A 19,235-nucleotide genomic window follows, 5' to 3' on the forward strand; every position below is an offset into this window, starting at 1 on the left:
GCTGGCCGGCGCAGTGGTAGCGTGCACGACTAGCAAGCGAGAACCTGTAAATCGCTTGTACGTACTTTTATTTTTCAACACCATTTAAAATTCAAGTGTTTGGCTATTGACATTATTTCATAGCCAATCACCGAAATTTCAAGTGTTTTGCGATTGATATTTGAGTGCTCTGTACAGCAGGGCCAGATCATGTGTAGAACACTTCGTTGAGCTGTGTAAGTTTTGCTCAGTGCATGTTTTAGTGATACGAAGCGAAAACACGCTGTAACACGCTCTTGTCGTCATTTTGCTCTACATTCAGTAATAAGAACCACTTTTAAAATATTTACAAGTTTCAAGCCTTTCAATCAGTTTGAGGACATGTCGCAGCTATGTAGTTCAAGAATTCTTTTTCCTAGAAATGAACAACAAACGTGATTTTCCTATTGCACGTGGAACGGAAAATGACAGTGGACAATATCGGATGGTGCTACACCACAATTTCAATAACCGTGTTTTGCCGCTGATAAGCGGTTGTTATTCTAGCTTTAACGTGTAATAAGTGATGATGAAATATTCATTTAAGGATGTTTGCACGTGACTGTACCGTCTGGATCGTTCTAACCACAATTTCAAATTATCGGGTTGAGGATTTTAATTTTTGATGAGTTTTGGGTAATGGAACATCTCAATAGAGTCATGTTTGGCTATTGTAGGTCAGAGAATAAAAGTGTTTGTTAAATGACACAACTAGACAGAACTTGCCGGCAGAATAAAACATCTACAATCAGTTGTCAAACAGATGCTGGTGGTGTAACGAGTAACAGAGACACCATTAATTCTGAACCAATCTCGACCATTAATCAGCACCATCATCGTCACCTCTAATTTCGCCTGCGAGGCATATTTCACTCAAAACTCAATCTTCTACAGGAGGATAGGGACAACCCCTCGCTTTCTCCACATGCCATAATGATTTAGGACTTTTTTCCTCCCTGGACCATGTCATGTCCTCTACCATCCATGCAGGACTACTGCAGAAGCGTGATCCAGCGAGGAATAACGGAATCTTCCCGAAAATCTCTCAATTTCGAAAAGGAGCCCCTTTTCTCCGTTATCAACGTCGAGATGATCTCTCGATAGAAATTATTTATGTTTTGTTGGAAAAAGCAACATGACTTAATCAAAAATGGTTGGAAGTGCCCCGAACAAGGGGATCAATAGCCGCAGGGAAGTCCTGCTGCTGGTGAAAGGATCCTTCTCCTCCTGAATCGAGTAATGAGCTGGCGCCTGGTGTTGCTGCGGGTGCGGGTACGAGGAGGGTGGCCAACACATTTTGTAATATATAGCAATATTTTATGTGCTACGAAAGCCATAAAAATGTCACTTTTTTACTGCCCTTCCGTCATGGTTAGGGAGGGGAAGCAGGAGTGGAAATTTATAACGATTAGTGTCGATATGCTGAGTTTTGTTAGTTAGCGCCGTTATGCAGCGAAGAAAGTTGCATCGCCGGAGATGGTTTATAGTTTTGGGGATTGTTGCGGTGAAAGGAACTACACGTTTACACGGAAGTGAACAATCTTCCCGATAAAATCAGAGGTTTTTTTTATTAGCTTGAACTTAACAATCTTATGTCAGGCATAATTTACAAAATCCATTTTTATAGTTTTTTCCTTTTTAACAAAAAAATATTCTCTATTGTTAAGACTCTTTAATGTTTTCCACAATTTTGCAAGCCGGTCATAAAAATGGACATGTGAATTGGGTTCTAAAATGAAGCTTAGATTGCTGATATTATTGCTTACAGCGATAAAGCTTATTTTTCTGAGTACAATGACCCTTTGTACGACCACAAAGAGTTTAAAATGGATTTTTAAAACAATTTTGAAAAATTATCCTCGCGGTCCTTCTCGACAGAAAAGCTCCTACTTGACAGCTCGTTCCAAGGGGACCATAGTTGATCCATCGAAAAAATGTTGACTTGTCAAAAATTTTGTTTGCATTAAAATGAAAAAAAGTGATCAGAAATGGTTTTTAATCGTGTTTTTTACCGTTGAACATAAAAATTGACATAGGGCTTTAGTACCCAATTCGAATTCGAAAATCTGTATCTTGAGAAGAAATTTTCTGATCGATTTGATGTCTTCAGCAAAGTTGAATGTTTATGATTAGAACTTTTCAGAAAAATATAGTTACAAGAAAAATAAGTTTCCCTTGGTTTTCATTTAATTATTATAAATTCAATTTTTTTAATCTTTCGATTTTTTTACATGTTTTTTGGACTAAAAAGGCATCCTTTGCGCTTAGGTTCAGGATGTTACTATTTTTTTAAACATTATTTTTGGATAATTTTAAATATACGGTAGTACAAACTTTTGAAATTAATTGCTAAATGCTTAGACTAATTTGCAACTCTAGATTACTTTTTCGAAAAAAAACAATGTGCCATGGGTCTCCTATGTACATAGGACCTTTTTAAAACATTGAAATAACAGTTTTTTTTTATTTAATATTCGTTTGTTAAAATGATTCATATGACCAAGTGTCCTGATTTCGGCTCAAAGATCAGAAATCACTCACTCACCACCGAACGAATCATTGCCGACTAGAGCGCGCAACCATTCGTGAGCGAAAACAACTCGCTAGCTGCCAGCGCCTTGGCCAATCGTTCTCACAGCGGAACAAATACTTCATGAGTTTCTCCGTCGACCCGAGTCACAAACGAATATGTTCAGAGAGGAGAGAATTTAACAAAATAACAGTGAGGCGCTCATTTGCCCTGCACTACCACAGATTGCCGTCAATTTATATTTGGCATGGGGAAATTGCTGTCAAATGTGTCTTTGATGATGTGTTATCAACCAAATTGCAAAATATTTTTGATGTCATTGATTTTAAGCAGTTTAATAAATGATCAAAACAAAGCCGATCGCAGAGTATTTCGAGTCAGCTTTGAGCGACATAGCGCAATCGGTCTCTCAAAGCCATTCGCTGTACAACCCAATTGGAGTGAGAGGGAGAACAAAGAGAGAGTATTCAGTAGCAATTGGTGTGGAAGCGGCAGGAAAAGGTCAGAGCAGTTTTTTCAGCATCATTCAACCACTATAGGAAAAGGGGTCAATAAACTTTATTTTCAAATGACTATTTTTCACCATAAAAGCAATTAATTGATGAAAGAAAATAGTCAGAATTGTTCAAAAGACTTCAGATTTCATGGTTCTGTACGAAGGGTTGTGAAAAAGTGCTTCAAATATTGAAAACTTGTGAAAAATGTTCGTTGGCTTTACTAGGGTGTTCACAAATGGTCAAAATACCATATATATTTAAAAAAATATTCTACATCAGAAAATGGGTAAATTTCTTTGTGTATACGTAACTCTACTACAGACTAGACACAATCTTTTGGTATCAAATTTTGTATCGGAACTTCAACAGTTTTTCCCTTTTTTACCATTTCAGAACTGTATTAAAAATTGGAATGAGCGAAATTTTTAGACTTTTTGCCTTTCTTACAAAAGAAAGGTTTAAGGTTTGCTTTTGGAAAAACGCTTTTCTCAGAAATCTTAAAAAATCGTGCACGGCGGGGAATCGTCCCAGAAAAAAATCCTATTACTAATTTGAAGGTTTTGATGCGCTCTTTCGATTGAATTTTGGCCCTAAACCCGGAAGCCTGATTTTTGAGAGCTCTTTTTCTGAAATACATGAGCGATGTCTGTATCCGCTCTTGAAAATTTGTGTCTTCCATCACTGGAAAACCGCTCGTAAAACCCACAACTTTTATAATTCAGATTTGTAACCGTGGGGTCGGAGACGAACATTTTATTTTTCGATGCACAATTTTCGACCAGTAAATGTGGTCAAAGCCATTTTTAGAGTTTTTTTTTGCTATTTCACAGATAATACTATCAAATTAAAAGAATTCAGTTTCAAACAAAAAGCCATTCGAAAACATGCGCCATAAACTGCTTGGGCCCAAAATTTTAAGCTTTTCCAAAATGTATTTCCAGATATATAGCCATTTTACGTCTTATTTTTACCCTATTTTTTCTATTACATTTTTGGTTTTATACAGAATCATATACTGAACATCAAATTCAAAGTCCCGGCTCGTTCTCGCTCGGAAGATCGACAAGTTAAGTCGAAGCATAAACGCCAGCACATTTACGCTTGCGCGTTTTACGCTGCGCGTGAAAGTGTTCTTTTTGGCTTCTCATAATAGATCGACAAAGTGCAATATTATAATTATTATTATTATTATTATTTGTTTATTTATTCATGTAATATATCATCGGGGATTTTAACGCTCAGGTGGGAAGGGAGGTGATGTATCGACCGGTGATAGGGCCTTGCAGCCTTCACACCGCCACGAACAATAACGGCCAACGCTGCATCAACTTTGCAGCCTCCCGCGGAATGGTGGTAAGAAGTACCTTTTTCCCACGCAAAGACATCCACAAAGCCACTTGGGTATCGCCAAATGGAAGAACGAAAAATCAAATCGACCACGTTCTAATCGACGGACGATTCTTCTCGTACATTACGAACGTTCGCACGTATCGCGGTGCGAATATCGATTCGGACCACTACCTGGTAGGAGCATGCATGCGCTCAAAATTGTCGACGGTCTGCTACCAGCGACGAAGCCCTCCGACACCGTTTGCAGGATAGCGAAGTGGCTGATAGTTACGCGCAGCAGCTGGAGGCGAACCTGCCAAGTGAGGAAGAACTAGGCGCTGCTTCTCTCGAGGATGGCTGGAGTATGATTTGCTCAGCCATCGGTAGTGTCGCTGAAACTTCATTAGGTAGGGTGGAACGAGTCAGGAAAAACGATTGGTACGACGACGAGTGCCAACGATTATCGTGCGAGAAGAAAGCTGCTTTCAACAGAAAGCTGCAGACCGGTACGATATAGGACGAGGATCGATACAAACAGGCAAGGGAACGACAAACCGCGGTCTTCAAGATAAAGAAGCGCCAGCAAGAAGACCGGGACCGCGACGAGATGGAGCGGCTGTTCCTTGCAAACGAGACGCGGAAGTTCTACGGGAAGATAAACCAGTTCCGGAAAGGCTTCGTGCCGCGAGCCGAGAAGTGCCGGGACGCAGAGGGAAATCTTCTCGTGAACAGAAACGAGGCGATATGCAGGTGGAAGCAGTACTTCAATGAACACCTCAACGGCGAAACAGCAGACGGAGTCGGCATAGAAGTTAACCTTGGAGCTCCCGGAGCTGATGACCAGTTCCCGGCTCCCGATCTCTGGATGGTTAAGAAGGAGATCAAGGAGCTGAAGAACAACAGAGCCGCCGGTAAAGATCGGTTGCCGAGCGAGCCTTTCAAATATGGAGGAGAGAAACTGGCTAGGGCGCTCCACAAGGTAATTTCTATGATCTGGGATGAGGAAAATCTACCGGAACAATGGATGGAGGGGGTTATATGCCCCATCTACAAAAAAGGCGATAAGTTGGATTGCTGTAACTACCGCGGTATAACTCTTATCAATGCTGCCTATAAAGTACTCTCCCAGATCCTCTGCCGTCAGCTATCACCCCACGCAAAAAGGTTCGTGGGGCCCTACCAAGCGGGCTTCACGGGCGCGCGAGCCACCACGGACCAGATATTTTGCCTCCGGCAGATCCTTGAGAAATGACGCGAGTACAACGTGCCCACACATCACATTTTCATTGACTTCAAGGCAGCCTATGACACGGTCGACCGCGAGCAGCTATGGAAGATTATGCACGACAACGGTTTTCCGGACAAACTGACACGGCTGGTCAAGGCAACCATGGAGCGAGTAATGTGCTTTGTGCGTGTCTCGGGGGACTTATCGGAACCCTTTGAGTCACGGCGAGGGTTACGACAGGGTGATGGCTTATCTTGTCTTCTGTTCAACATCGCCATGGAAGGTGTTATACGAAGAGCGGGCATTGACACGAGTGGCACGATATTCTTCAAGTCGGTTCAACTGCTTGGTTTTGCTGATGACATCGATATTATAGCGAGAAGTCAAGAGAAGGTGATGGAAATCTACACCGGACTGAAAGCAGCAGCCATGCAGATTGGACTGGCGATGAATGCGACGAAAACAAAGTACATGAGAGGTCGAGGCTCCAAAGACGGGGCCCCCTCGTGTCTGACTCCCCTAGCAGTGGACGGTGATGAGCTGGAGGAGGTAGACGAGTTCGTGTACTTGGGATCCCTGGTGACGGCCGATAACAACACCAGTAGGTCGATCCAGACTCGTATTCATGCAGGAAATCGTGCATACTTCGGAGTACGGAAGACCCTGACATCCGATCGAGTGCGACGCCGCACGAACTAGCAGTCTACAAGACCCTCATTAGACCAGTCGTCCTCTTCGGCCACGAAACTTGGACTATGCTGAAAGAGGATGAACGTGCCCTTGGAGTCTTTGAACGGAAGGTGCTACGGACGATCTATGGGGGTGTGCGGACTGCTAACGGTGAGTGGCGTAGGCGCATGAACCACGAGCTGCACGCTTTGCTTGGAGGTCCGACTATCGTCCAAGAGGCGAAGTTCGGCCGACTTAGGTGGGCTGGTCACGTTGCGAGAATGCACGATGACAGTCCCGTTAAAATGATCTTCGACCGCGATCAACTGGAAGGCGGTAGAGAACGAAAACCGGGAGCACAGCGAGCACGATGGGGTGATCAAGTCAGGCGAGATATCCGGAAAATCTGCAACTTAGAAGATTGGAGACAAACAGCCCAGGATCGAGAAATATGGAGGCGTCTCCTTGTCACAGCACGGAATTCCCTCGGAGCCCTATGCTGATTGGTATGGTATGTAGTAATATAAGGCACGTGCCTTTTAATTCATTACATTGTGGCGAGAATTCACTTAGTGATGGAGTTATTCAATTTCACTTAACTTAATTAAATTAATGCTAATTTTCTCAAATTTACTACACATTTTCTCAAATGTATCACTGATTCGGGTTGTTGAGTTCGGCCAGGAGTTTGCGCTTGAAATAAGGTATAGACATACTTGTTTTGATATTTAAAGGTAATAGATTCCAGGTTGAAATGCCTCTAACGAATAATGATTGACTATAATAAGTAGAATAATGTTGAGGTATTAGGAATTGTTTAGATCTGGATGATCTTAGAGGAATTATATTGGAACTAAGATAATTAGGTTCACCTGTGTGCATTACTCTAAAGAGTGTGAGACATGATCTGTACTTGTAAAAGTCAGAGAAACTGCAGCCAATTAAATTTTTCTGTAAATGTGATACTCGGTGATATCGAGATAAATTGTAAACATATCTGACACAGGAATTTAGAGCCACTTTGAGTTTATTTAGGGACTCAACAGTTGCGTTAGGATATATAAAATCACCAAAAATGAATACATTTTTTTTTGTTGATCATAGACTAACATTGAAGACTGAGTACCCTTTATTTTTTTTCTAATAATGTCAATCCAATAAGTTTTTCTTAATTAAATATAATTATCTTGGGACTCATAATGTACCTCTGAAATTAAAAAAAAAGTTGCATTCGAGGTTTAGTCTAAAAAGATTCGAAGCTTTAGGTAAAATTCTCACTGGGTGGTATCATTATGTTTCTGAAAAAATAATTGCACCAATATATTTTTCGGAGTTTTATCATTTTGTAAGAAAGGCTCTATTTCACCTCTGGTGATATTAAATCGGGGTTTTTTTTTTTCAAAGGTTGAATGAATTTTATAGGTATCAGATAAAGGTATTACTACGTATTTATTTCCCTTGTTAAGGAAAGGTAAAACACCTTGATCGTGACCTTTTGACCAATAAAATTGAAACTATACGCACCAACCCGTGAACATACATAATAAGCTAAATTACCAACAATGTGTTGTTAATTCAGGCAAAAATTAATTATTACTTCCTCACCCTATTACGTTATAATTACACTTCGCTCTGCTTTCTCTCACTGAATCCCCAGGTTGGAGTCCACGAACTCCATGCTGCCAGCCTCACCAGAACGTGCCTCTAATCCCTTCTACCACCCCGTTCCAGTATTGCGTGTTGCAATTAAACAGTCCGCGGGAATTTGCGTGATTCTCCGCAGTTAGTCCTTACTGACCACCCTGTGCGAACTTGGAGGCCACCCATCAACCGAGTTTACGCGTGCCAGGTTACGGCCTTAGGGGTGAAGAATTTGCCGAAGAACTCAAAGCGATTCGTAGTGTGTGTGTGACGCGATGGTCCGAATTAGGTGACGGCGACTGGAAACGCCCTTTAAAGTGTGCGTGTGCGCGGGAAGGTGGGGGATGTGTTGGACGGAACAACCCGGAGCGAGCAGGGAGCAATGTGGTCCGGTTGTGATCGGGAAAGGGGCGGAGGAGCAGCCAGTGTGATAACCAAGGGCGACAGCCAGCAGGAAACGTTGGCCGACATCGAGCACATCTCGACGATTGCCGGTTCGCTCGGGAGCATCGGGACGATTTCGCAGTGCGGCGATGGCGAGCCGGTCTATGAGACGGACCACACCGACCTCAACTCCGAGTACGACGAAGCGGAAATGCGCAAGGAGCTTATGAAGGACGTAAGTATGCTGTTGGGGGAGGGGGAGTACAGGGTGAACACTTTTTTTTAAACTTATTCTAAAAACATTGAATAACGTCACTGTTTTTTCAACTTCCAGAAATGGAGACAACTCTTCGACGCGGTATGTTATTATCTCAGTGTATCATCCCAATCACCTTAATTACCCACCCGTTTCCCCCTCGCTCGCAGTTTGACCCGGAAGGTTTCGGCGAGATCCCGGTGGATGACTTCATCGAGTCGCTCAAGAGCCAGGAGTTCCTGGCGAACGTGCCGCCCAACAAGCGGGACATCTTGTACGACCGGGCCCTCAAGGCCAAGTCCTCGCAGGCGGAATCGATCTCGTTCCAGGACTTTGTGAATGTGGTAAGTGCAAGTGTACAGTTTTTTCTTCTCTGAGATTATTTTTCGTTTTCGAAATTCCGGGCTTATCGACGGGTCGTAAAAAATACCCTCCGCGTGGACCGCCGTTGAGGAGGTTCGAGCGAGAAAAAAAGGAGAGGGACAAAATAAACACGGGTTACGATACTGTGGGACACACATAATTGAGAGATGAAAGTGGCAGGACACTCTGGCGGACTCCACGGACTGGTCCAGATTCTCACGCCACGTTTTACGACTTTCTTGTCGTCTGTCCCTTTTTACGGGGAGTTGTTTCTTGCCGCTCAGGTTTTTCATAACTTGCTGGGCTGTGATTGATTTTGTTAGTGTTGTTTTTAAATTATATCACCTTCGGGGAGTTTTTCTTTGGGATGATTTTTTTTATACCGGATTCGATTGGGTTGTCTGACACAGCGATCGATTTTAAGAGCTTCTAGTTTTATGGTTGTTGCTGCCCACGATGACTTCTGGGATTTTTTTGTGTGGATTGGAAACAATTCAATTTTAAAGGATGAATCATGTTTAGGTGGTATCGTTTGTGTTTTTTTAAACAGGCTCTACATTTTCAATTTCTTATTCATTTTTAATCAATTTGATAAAACTACACTCTAAAACATGTTGAATATTACATTCATCGGAATCGTCAGTTTGATGGAATGATTTATCATGTACAAGAAAATTTGATGTAAAATTGCTTTCGATTTGACACAATATGACAAAATTTGCACTAGCAAGCGCCTGCAAAAAAAAAAACAAATTTTATAACACATTAATATATTTGTTTGAAAATTGGTTGATAAAACTTTCAATTTCTCGGAGAAATTTCTAACGACCTTTATTTATTTTTTTATTGAAGCATGTTAACAAAATAAAAGTGGCCCAATTAAAAAACGCTTCCCCTAATCCCTGAAGCCTCCTCTAGCCCAAATTTCAGCTCATTACAAATTGTTTTTTTTTTATCGCTAAAAGCCATTTTATCCGAAATGTTACACAATGGGATGTAAGACTATAGAACAAAAGTCATACACAGTAAACAATTGGGCAAATTTGGATGTTGTAAAATTGGAAGGTTAAATATAACGTGTTTAATGATGTAATATTACCTCAATTTAGACTGACAATGTGACATCAAAAATGAAAAAGTGGTTAATTTTCGCATTTTCAGAGACACATTTTTTCTGAAATTAAAGTAGAGGTGGGCAAAACCGTTCTTTTTTAGGAGCCGCTTATTTTCGTTCGCTCATTAAAAAGAGCCGCTCTTTTGAATGGCTCCTTCGCTCTTTTTCAAAATTTGGATGAAAAAGGTTTTTTTTAAAGAATCGTGTGATTTTATAAGTGAGCAATTCTCTACCAAAACCGGAAATGGATTTTATTTGTATTTTTTGATTTGGCTCAAACTTTGTGGGGGCCTTCCCTATGACTAAAGAAGCCATTTTGCATCATTAGTTTGTCCATATAAATTTCCATACAAATTTGGCAGCTGTTCATACAAAAATGGTACGTAAATATTCGAAAATCTGTAACTTTTGAAGGAATTTTGATCAATTTGGTGTCTTCGGCAAAGTTGTAGGTATTGTTAAGGACTATTTAGAAAAATAGGTACACGGAAAAATTCCCGATTTTTTATTAACTTTTTCACAAAAACTCAAATTCCCAAAATAGGTATTTTTGATTTTCGAGATTTTTGATATGTTTTAGGGACAAAATCCGCAACTTTTGAGCTATAGAGAAACATGGTCAAAAAATCTGCCGCCGAGTCATGATTTTTTGAAAAACTGGTGATTTTTGGAAAAAATCGAAATTTCATACATAAAATTTGTTTGACCTCATTTTTTTATGCAAAATTGAATTTGCAATCGAAAATTACATTACAGATTTTTTGATAAAGGGCCCCGTTTTCAAGATATAGCCACCGAAAGATTGATTTCAGCGAAATATTTGCAGTTTTTCGATTTTTAAAAATAGTGACCATGAGTTACCATTTCTAAAAATATTTTTTTTGAAAAGTTCAGAAAATTTGCTATAAAATTGTCTAAGCGACATTGAAGATTGGACCTCTGGTTGTTGAGATACAGCGGCTTAAAGAAAAAGAAACACGAAAATTGAAGTTTTCTAAGTCTCACCCAAACAGCCCACAATTTTCTAATGACGATATCTCAGCAGTTAATGGTTCAATTTTCAATGTTAATACATGAAACATTCGTGAAATTTTCCGATCTTTTCGAAAAAAATATTTTGAAAAAAATTAAATCGAGACTAACATTTTAAAAGGGCCAAACATTGAATATTATGCCCATTTAAAATGCTAGTATTGATTTAATTTTTTTCAAAATATTTTTTTCGAAAAGATCGGAAAATTTCACGAATGTTTCATGTACTAACATTGAAAATCGGACCATTAGTTGCTGAGATATTGACATTAGAAAATGGAGGGTTGTTTGCGTGAGAATTAGAAAATTTCAATTTTCTTGTTTCTTTTTCTTTAAGCCGCTGTATCTCAGCAACCAGAGGTCCAATATTCGATGTCTCTTAGACAATTTTATATCAATTTTTCTGAACTTTTCAAAAAAAATATTTTTAGAAATGGTAACTCATGGTCACTATTTTTAAAAATCGAAAAACTGCAAATATTTCGCTGAAATCAATCTTTCGGTGGCTATATCTTGAAAACGGGGCCCTTTATCAAAAAATCTGTAATGTAATTTTCGATTGCAAATTCAATTTTGCATAAAAAAATGAGGTCAAACAAATTTTATGTATGAAATTTCGATTTTTTCCAAAAATCACCAGTTTTTCAAAAAATCATGACTCGGCGGCAGATTTTTTGACCATGTTTCTCTATAGCTCAAAAGTTGCGGATTTTTGTCCCCTAAAACATATCAAAAAATCTCGAAAATCAAAAAATACGTATTTTGGGAATTTGAGTTTTTGTGAAAAAAAAGTTAATAAAAAAATCGGGAAATTTTTTTTTCCGTGTACCTATTTTTTTCTAAATAGTCCTTAACAATACCTACAACTTTGCCGAAGACACCAAATTGATCAAAAAATTCCTTCAAAAGTTACAGATTTTCGAATATTTACGTACCATTTTTGTATGAACAGCTGCCAAATTTGTATGGAAATTTATATGGACAAACTAATGATGCAAAATGGCTTCTTTGGTAATAGGGAAGGCCCCCAAAAAGTTTGAGCCAAATCAAAAAATACAAAAAATAAAAATGGTCGAAATCGGCCGGTTTTGTAGAGAATTGCTCAAGTATTTCACATTGGACTTTTATAAATTATTTGATCAACAAAAAATAAAACCGAAAACGAGAAGATGCCCTTGAAAACCATAGGTGTTGGTGGTCTCTATGTCAAGATTTCTATTCGAACCTAAACATTCGAGTATTTGAATGGCATCTAAACTTGAATCTAGGATGCTGAAAAAATTGCTATTAATTTCAAAATGGCGTTTATTTTTGCAAGAATTGAACTAATGCTGATATTTTACCTATTTGGAGAAAAATATTATTTGAACTTTTTTCTATAAACTCTAAAGTTTAATCGGACAAATTTTTTTTTCCGAAATCTCTAAACTATTTAGTAGATTTTAGTTAATATTTTACAAATTATGCAATTCTAAATGTTCAAATTTGTATTCCGGTAATACTTTAATGTACAATCAGTTGTACAATGAAAAGTTTTTTTTTTCCATTTTGATTAGAAAATCATTTACTTTTGGGATTAATTTTTATAAGCTTTAAAATATTTGAAATTGCATTTTCAATTCTCAAAAACAATCTTAATGCTACAATTTAAAAAAAAGATTAAATAAAATATGTTCATAACAAAAATCATGCCAATGTTTCTTTCAAAAGACCGGAGTTAAAAAAAAAACCGTTTTTTTTGTTCACCTTTAATAAAAGTTGTACTCATTTCCAAATGCATGATTTTTTTCTTGTATAAGGGTGATGGAAAAAATGTCGGATGACAAAAGGTTGAATTACAAAAGGTCGAAAGGAAAACATGGTACAAAGTAGACAAAATGACGAATGAACTAATAATCTAAATGACAACAAATTAAAAAAATCCTCATTCTTAAAATAGAATTTTGAAATAATTTATTCGTTTATCTGTATTAATTTTATTCTTTAAAAATATTTTTTTACGATTTAATTAAGATCTTTTTTTTTTAAATTATTCATTCTTGTTTCTGTTTTTTTTGTTAGTTTTTCCATTCATGAAACATAATTTTTTTCCGTTATATTTTAAAATAGCTTTATGCCATAAAATATTATCAAAATATCCTACGGAAGACAATTTACACAGCAAAAAATCCGATGGTAAAATCGCATGCAAAGGCATGCACATCACCTTCGTCAAAATAAACACATTACACACTGCATGTACAATTTTTTGCATACACCAAAAAAAGTTGCAACCAACGGGATTCAAATCCAGCACCAACAGTAAGGACTGGCGCTTTAGCCCACTCGGCCATCAGACCGATAAAAAGCTGTGAGGATAAACGCATATATGGGCTTGACATTTCGGTCAAGTAGGTTTCCCATACTGATGGGCTACATATGTCAGGGCGTAAAATTACATAAAAATGCATAAAATAATGCAATATTTATTTTACACCCAGCACTTTTACACGCAACTAAATTACAACTATTTTAGCTGAGATACGAATAAATTTGCATTAATTAAAAAAGAGTCATAAAATTAATCATAAATAGACATTTTCAAAACATTTCCTAAATCCGCAACTCCAGGGATTCATTACAGTTTTATTTTCGTTTATTTGAAAATGAGCTCTAAAACGAAAAACAAAAATGCAATCTAGTGTCAGTCGTTCAAACGTGAGATTTTGCCACCAAAACCCATCAACGTTTTTGCCACCCTCGTAACAATAGTGGGTAGTGGGAGTGTTAATTCCGTACCAACCTAGTTGGTCACGTCCGAGGTGTGAAAATCACGTTCCGAATTTCCACCACACTTTATGTTGCAACTTTTACATTTACGGCTCCTTCTCTTTCTGTCCCATGTTTCCTCCCTCAGATGTAGGTTAGTTTTCCGTCAACAGCCACAACTAAAACAGCACATGTGAGGTTTATTTTGGTTGCATCTTGCGTGGTTGGTTGGATGGTACCTTCAAGCTATTGTAATTCTTTCGGAAGAGCGCCGAAAAGAAAAAAAAAGGAGAATAAAATGCAATAATTTATGGCTAAATTGAAAGGTTGGCGGTGTCGTCGGTGGCATTGCGGAATAGAGCAGGTCAGACAAAAAAAAAAGGTAAAACTCACTTTGGTCAAAACTGAGAGCGAGAGAAAAAGTTATAAAATTAAGATAACAAAACGTCACGTCCGTACGTGGTGCACAACAAAGATAAGGCAAACGCGGCAGGACATTCTCAGGGCTTTGGGACTTTCGGGAATCGACCTCCAGGGGCCCTGTCCTCCGGTGAGTCTCCTCGCCTTAAAGGAATGTGTTTACCTTTCGTAATTCTTCCATTTTCCCATAAATAGAACTGAATTAATTTATATTGGATTTCTGACACCAAAGCCAGTCGTCGTCGTCGTCGGCGGCAGGCCTCAAAAGAAGCCGGACCACTGCTGACTCGGCTTTGGCCAAAGCGAAGTGACCCGGAGAAGATTACCTGGAGGTCTCCGACGTTCCGCTTTGTGCTTCAGGCCGTGATAATTTATTTTACAAAATTAAAAAGCTAGATGAAAACAAAATATATCCCAAGAGGAAGGAAAGGGAAGAGTGTGGTGCGGTGCGGGGGGAAGAACTATTTAGACACAATTAGTCTTTAGTGCAGAAGGACAGTTTTATAAATCTGTCATCATCGGCAACGGAGATCAGACGCTGGGACCCGCCGCAGATGCTGTAGGCCGCTGCCGCCGCCTATGGTCATTGTTGGCTTAGGTGTCGGAACCTAGAGACGAATCCATCCCAGGGGAGGTCGCGCCATTGTGTTTGGTGTTTGCGTTGAATTTGCCTTTTAAAATTGTACAAACTTTTACCACCGCCACTGTTGAGTCAATAGTCGAACCAGGAGAACGAAACGTCAAATGTGTTTTTGAAAGGGAAGAAGAATTGGAATTATTTCCGGGTTTTAAACGGCCAGGTTTTAGAACAGTTTTGTTCCAGATAACATTATTTTTTTTACTGATCAGATAACATTATTTTTTTTACTGTTCCATTTTAACCTGTAATAATGCAATATATTAATTGCTGTGAAATTTAAAAAATATCATTTTTCGACTCATGATTTTATTTGAACACAAAACTCTGAAGCGGATTCTGAGGATAATTGAAAGCAGTAGGAGAAAATATTCTCATTGAATGTTTCATACTCAATTCCTGATGCACTCTAAATTTATCCATGCTTTCTTTGTTTCCAAAGAAATAAAAAATGTGCATTACTAATTTTCCATAACATTTTGCGGGCTGTTCACACAAATGAGTTTGTGAATGTATAAAAATCTGTATTCAAAAAAGAGGTTTTCACAATGATTTTGAAGGGTTGAGAAAATTTCCCTAATTTGTCACTTTTGAGGTTCATTTTCTAATCCAGGTTTTTAAGCGAAGATGGCGTTCGAATGGTGAACGTCCGAAATGTCAAAATCGCGCAGTGGTACCAACATTAGACAAAAAATGTGGCTGTCATGCCATGGCACTCTTTTTTCGTAATGTTGGTACCACTGCGTGATTTTGACATTTCGGGCGTTCACCTTTCGAACGCCATTTTCGCTTAAAAACCTGGATAGAAATAATTTCGATAAAAAGTTCAAGATGGTATGTCAGAGACATAACCGAATGACATAGGACCAAACAATTTGAATGAGGATTGCTAGTGAAATCTGGAATAAGATTATTTTATTTTGTTTCATAGATTTGTCGGCAAAATTGTCATAAATGTTCCCCCAAGGTGAACCTTCCCTGAGGGCACCGGCATCTCCAGGTTGTGGCCACTACTGTCGAAAAGGCTATTTGCAGGTTCAATATCAAAACTATGAATTTTGATACCCGGGTAATTCTCTACCAACTCACACGAAATCGGGAAAAGTTGTCCCGACCCTTCTTCGATTTGCGTGAAACTTTGTTCTAAGGGGTAACTTTTGTCCCTGATCACGAATCCGAGGTCCGTTTTTTGATATCTCGTGACGGAGGGGCGGTACGACCCCTTCCATTTTGAACATGCGAAAAAGTGGTGTTTTTCAATAATTTGCAGCCTAAAACGGTGATGAGATAGAAATTTGGTGTCAAAGGGACTTTTATGTAAAATTAGACGCCCGATTTGATGGCGTACTCAGAATTCCGAAAAAACGTATTTTTCATCGAAAAAAACACTAAAAAAGTTTTAAAAATTCTCCCATTTTCCGTTACTCAACTGTAAAAAAATTTGGAACATGTCATTTTATGGGAAATTTAATGTACTTTTCGAATCTACATTGACCCAGAAGGGTCATTTTTTCATGTAGAACAAAGTTTTTCATTTTAAAATTTCGTGTTTTTTCTAACTTTGCAGGGTTATTTTTTAGAGTGTAACAATGTTCTACAAAGTTGTAGAACAGACAATTACAAAAATTTTGATATATAGACATAAGGGCTTTGCTTATAAACATCACGAGTTATTGCGATTTTACGAAAAAAAAAGTTTCGAAAAGGTTGGTCGTCATCGATCATGGCCGTTCATGGTTACCCGCGACAGACACGGACGACGAAACAAAGAGAAACGCAAAAAGTAAGTTTTTCAAAACTTTTTTTTTAAAATCGCGATAACTCATGATGTTTAGAAGCAAACCCCTTATGTCTACATATCAAATTTTTTGTAATTGTCTGCTCTACAACTTTGTAGAACATTGTTACACTCTAAAAAATAACCCTGCAAAGTTAGAAAAAACACGAAATTATAAAATGAAAAATTTTGTTCTAAATGAAAAAATGACCCTTCTGGGTCTATGTAGATTCGAAAAGTACATTAAATTTCCCATAAAATGACATGTTCCAAAATTTTTTACAGTCGAGTAACGGAAAATGGGAGAATTTTTAAAACGTTTTTAGTGTTTTTTTCGATGAAAAATACGTTTTTTCGGAATTCTGAGTACGCCATCAAATCGGGCGTCTAATTTTACATAAAAGTCCCTTTGACACCAAATTTCTATCTCATCACCGTTTTAGTATGCAAATTATTGAAAAACACCTCTTTTTTCGCATGTTCAAAAATGGAAGGGGTCGTACCGCCCCTCCGCCACGAGATATCAAAAAACGGACCTCGGATTCGTGATCAGGGACAAAAGTTACCCCTTAGAACAAAGTTTCACGCAAATCGAAGAGGGGTCGGGGCAACTGCTGTGTGAGTTGGCGGAGAATTACCCACCCATATTGCCACATTAACTCGTATGTTTCGGTTAATGTTACCCCGGGCCCCGGGGGAACATGCTTTGAGGGCATCGGCCACTCCAGGTTGTGGCCACTACGGTCGAAATGTCAATTTTCATGTTCAGTATCAAAAACCATGAATTTTGATACTCACATTGCAACAACTCGTATGGTTCTGTAAATATCCCCCCAGGCCCCGGGGAACCTTCTTTGAGGGCAGCGGCCACTCCAGGTTTTGGCCACTACTGTCGAAATGGCCATTATCATGTTCAGTATCAAAAACCATGAATTTTGATACCCATATTGCCACAACTCATATGGTTCTATAAAAGGCCATCCGGGCCTCGGGGGAACCTACTTTGAGGGCACTGGCCACTCCAGGTTGTGGCCACTACGGTCGAAATGTCAATTTTCATGTACAGTATCAAAAACCATGAATTTCGATACCCATATTGCCACAACTCGTATGGTTCTGTAAATGTCCCCCAGGCCCCGTGGGAACCTGCTTTGAGATCACCGGCCACTCCAGGTTGTGGCCACTACTGTCGAAATGGTAATTTTCATGTTCAATATCAAAAACCATGAATTTTGATACCCATATTGGCACAACTCGTATGGTTCTGTAAAAGGCCCTCCGGGCCCCGGAGGAACCTGCTTTGAGGGCAGCGGCCACTCCAGGTTTTGGCCACCACTGTTGAAATGGCCATTTTCATGTTCAGTATCAAAAACAATAAATTTTGATACCCATATTGCCAAAACTCGTAAGGTTCTGTAGAAGGCCCTCCGGGCCCCGGGGGAAACTGCTTCGAGGGCACCGGCCACTCCAGGTTTTGGTCACCACTGTAAAAATGGCAATTTTTCATGAGAACCACAGCATCATAGCGACTTCCACCGGTCCGCTTCGCTCGAATTTCCTCCTTCTGCTGCTGGTGGTTCTTCCTTCTGGTTGCTGGTCCTCTTCTTCTATTGGCTGCTGCTGCTGCTGCTCCGCGCCGGCCCGATGTGCACATTTCGAGTGCTCGTTCCAAAGTGACTTGCTTTTGCGAAATTTTCTGCTTAAATAGCGGCACAGCCGGAGAACGGCACAAAAGAGGCGCGGCCTCGAATGCATACGCTCGCTCTGATTGGTCATCTGACCGATTTGTACTGAAAAATTACTCATTTTGATTGCATGTTTTAAGTGCTTTAACTATGTTTAGTCAAACTTTCTATGTAGTTAAACGATAGCTGAAGTCTTCCCCTTTCGATTGCTGGTTCAACCGTCTGGATTAATTCACAGGGAAAAAAGATATAAGCGTTCGAAATGTCCCCTTTTTTTGAACGCTTTAAAGTGACGCTTTGGATCGAATTTCTGAACTGGCCCCCCAATATAGTAAGTAGAGACATAGTCCCATGTCAAAAATATTTTTTTTATTAATCTCACATAATTAGCCATAATTTATCAATTGATGATAGCTCGGCAATAGTTGGTTAGATTTTCATTGTTAAAACCCGATTTAATCCCACCTGGGGTGAGATAGAGCCTTTCTTACTAAAGAATATAACGATGGTAGAACTTCTTTCAATTCATAACATTGACTTTGTTTAGAAGAAGAAGAAAGTCTTATGATGAAAGCAAAGTATTATAAATGATATGATTTCCAAAAGAAACAAAAAACGCCATTTTCACCAAAAGAATATTTTTAATCGTACATATTCTTAATCAAACAAGCGTTTATGACAAACGCGAGCATAGCAAGCTTCACATGCGCCAGTGACAACGCACACCGCGGTAGGCGCAAAGAAAAACCGAGGTATAAGTGAACCGCGTGTGCCGCACGGTGCAGGGAAGATAGCCATTCAGCTTCTACGAATGTGACAGAGTCAGAGATAGCTATTTTTACAACACTCAATCACGAGTACCTTAGGTAGAAAGCCATTGAAAACTTTGAAAACGATATAAACAATG

General features: G+C 39.1%; 1 protein-coding gene across 1 annotated transcript in view; it reads left to right on the forward strand.

Moving 5' to 3' along the window:
• The first annotated feature begins 8,155 nt into the window (after nt 1-8,155).
• LOC6035466 (protein rhomboid) overlaps nt 8,156-19,235 on the forward strand; it is a 157,190-nt gene continuing 146,110 nt past the window's right edge. Inside the window, exons 1-3 of the mRNA XM_038263014.1 lie at nt 8,156-8,531; nt 8,631-8,654; nt 8,723-8,896. Coding sequence (XP_038118942.1) covers nt 8,295-8,531; nt 8,631-8,654; nt 8,723-8,896 — 435 coding nt within the window. The 5' untranslated portion in view covers nt 8,156-8,294. The remainder of the gene's footprint in view (nt 8,532-8,630; nt 8,655-8,722; nt 8,897-19,235) is intronic.

The sequence above is a fragment of the Culex quinquefasciatus genome, chromosome 3 (genome assembly GCF_015732765.1).
Source record: "Culex quinquefasciatus strain JHB chromosome 3, VPISU_Cqui_1.0_pri_paternal, whole genome shotgun sequence".
NCBI classification, from domain to species: domain Eukaryota; kingdom Metazoa; phylum Arthropoda; class Insecta; order Diptera; family Culicidae; genus Culex; species Culex quinquefasciatus.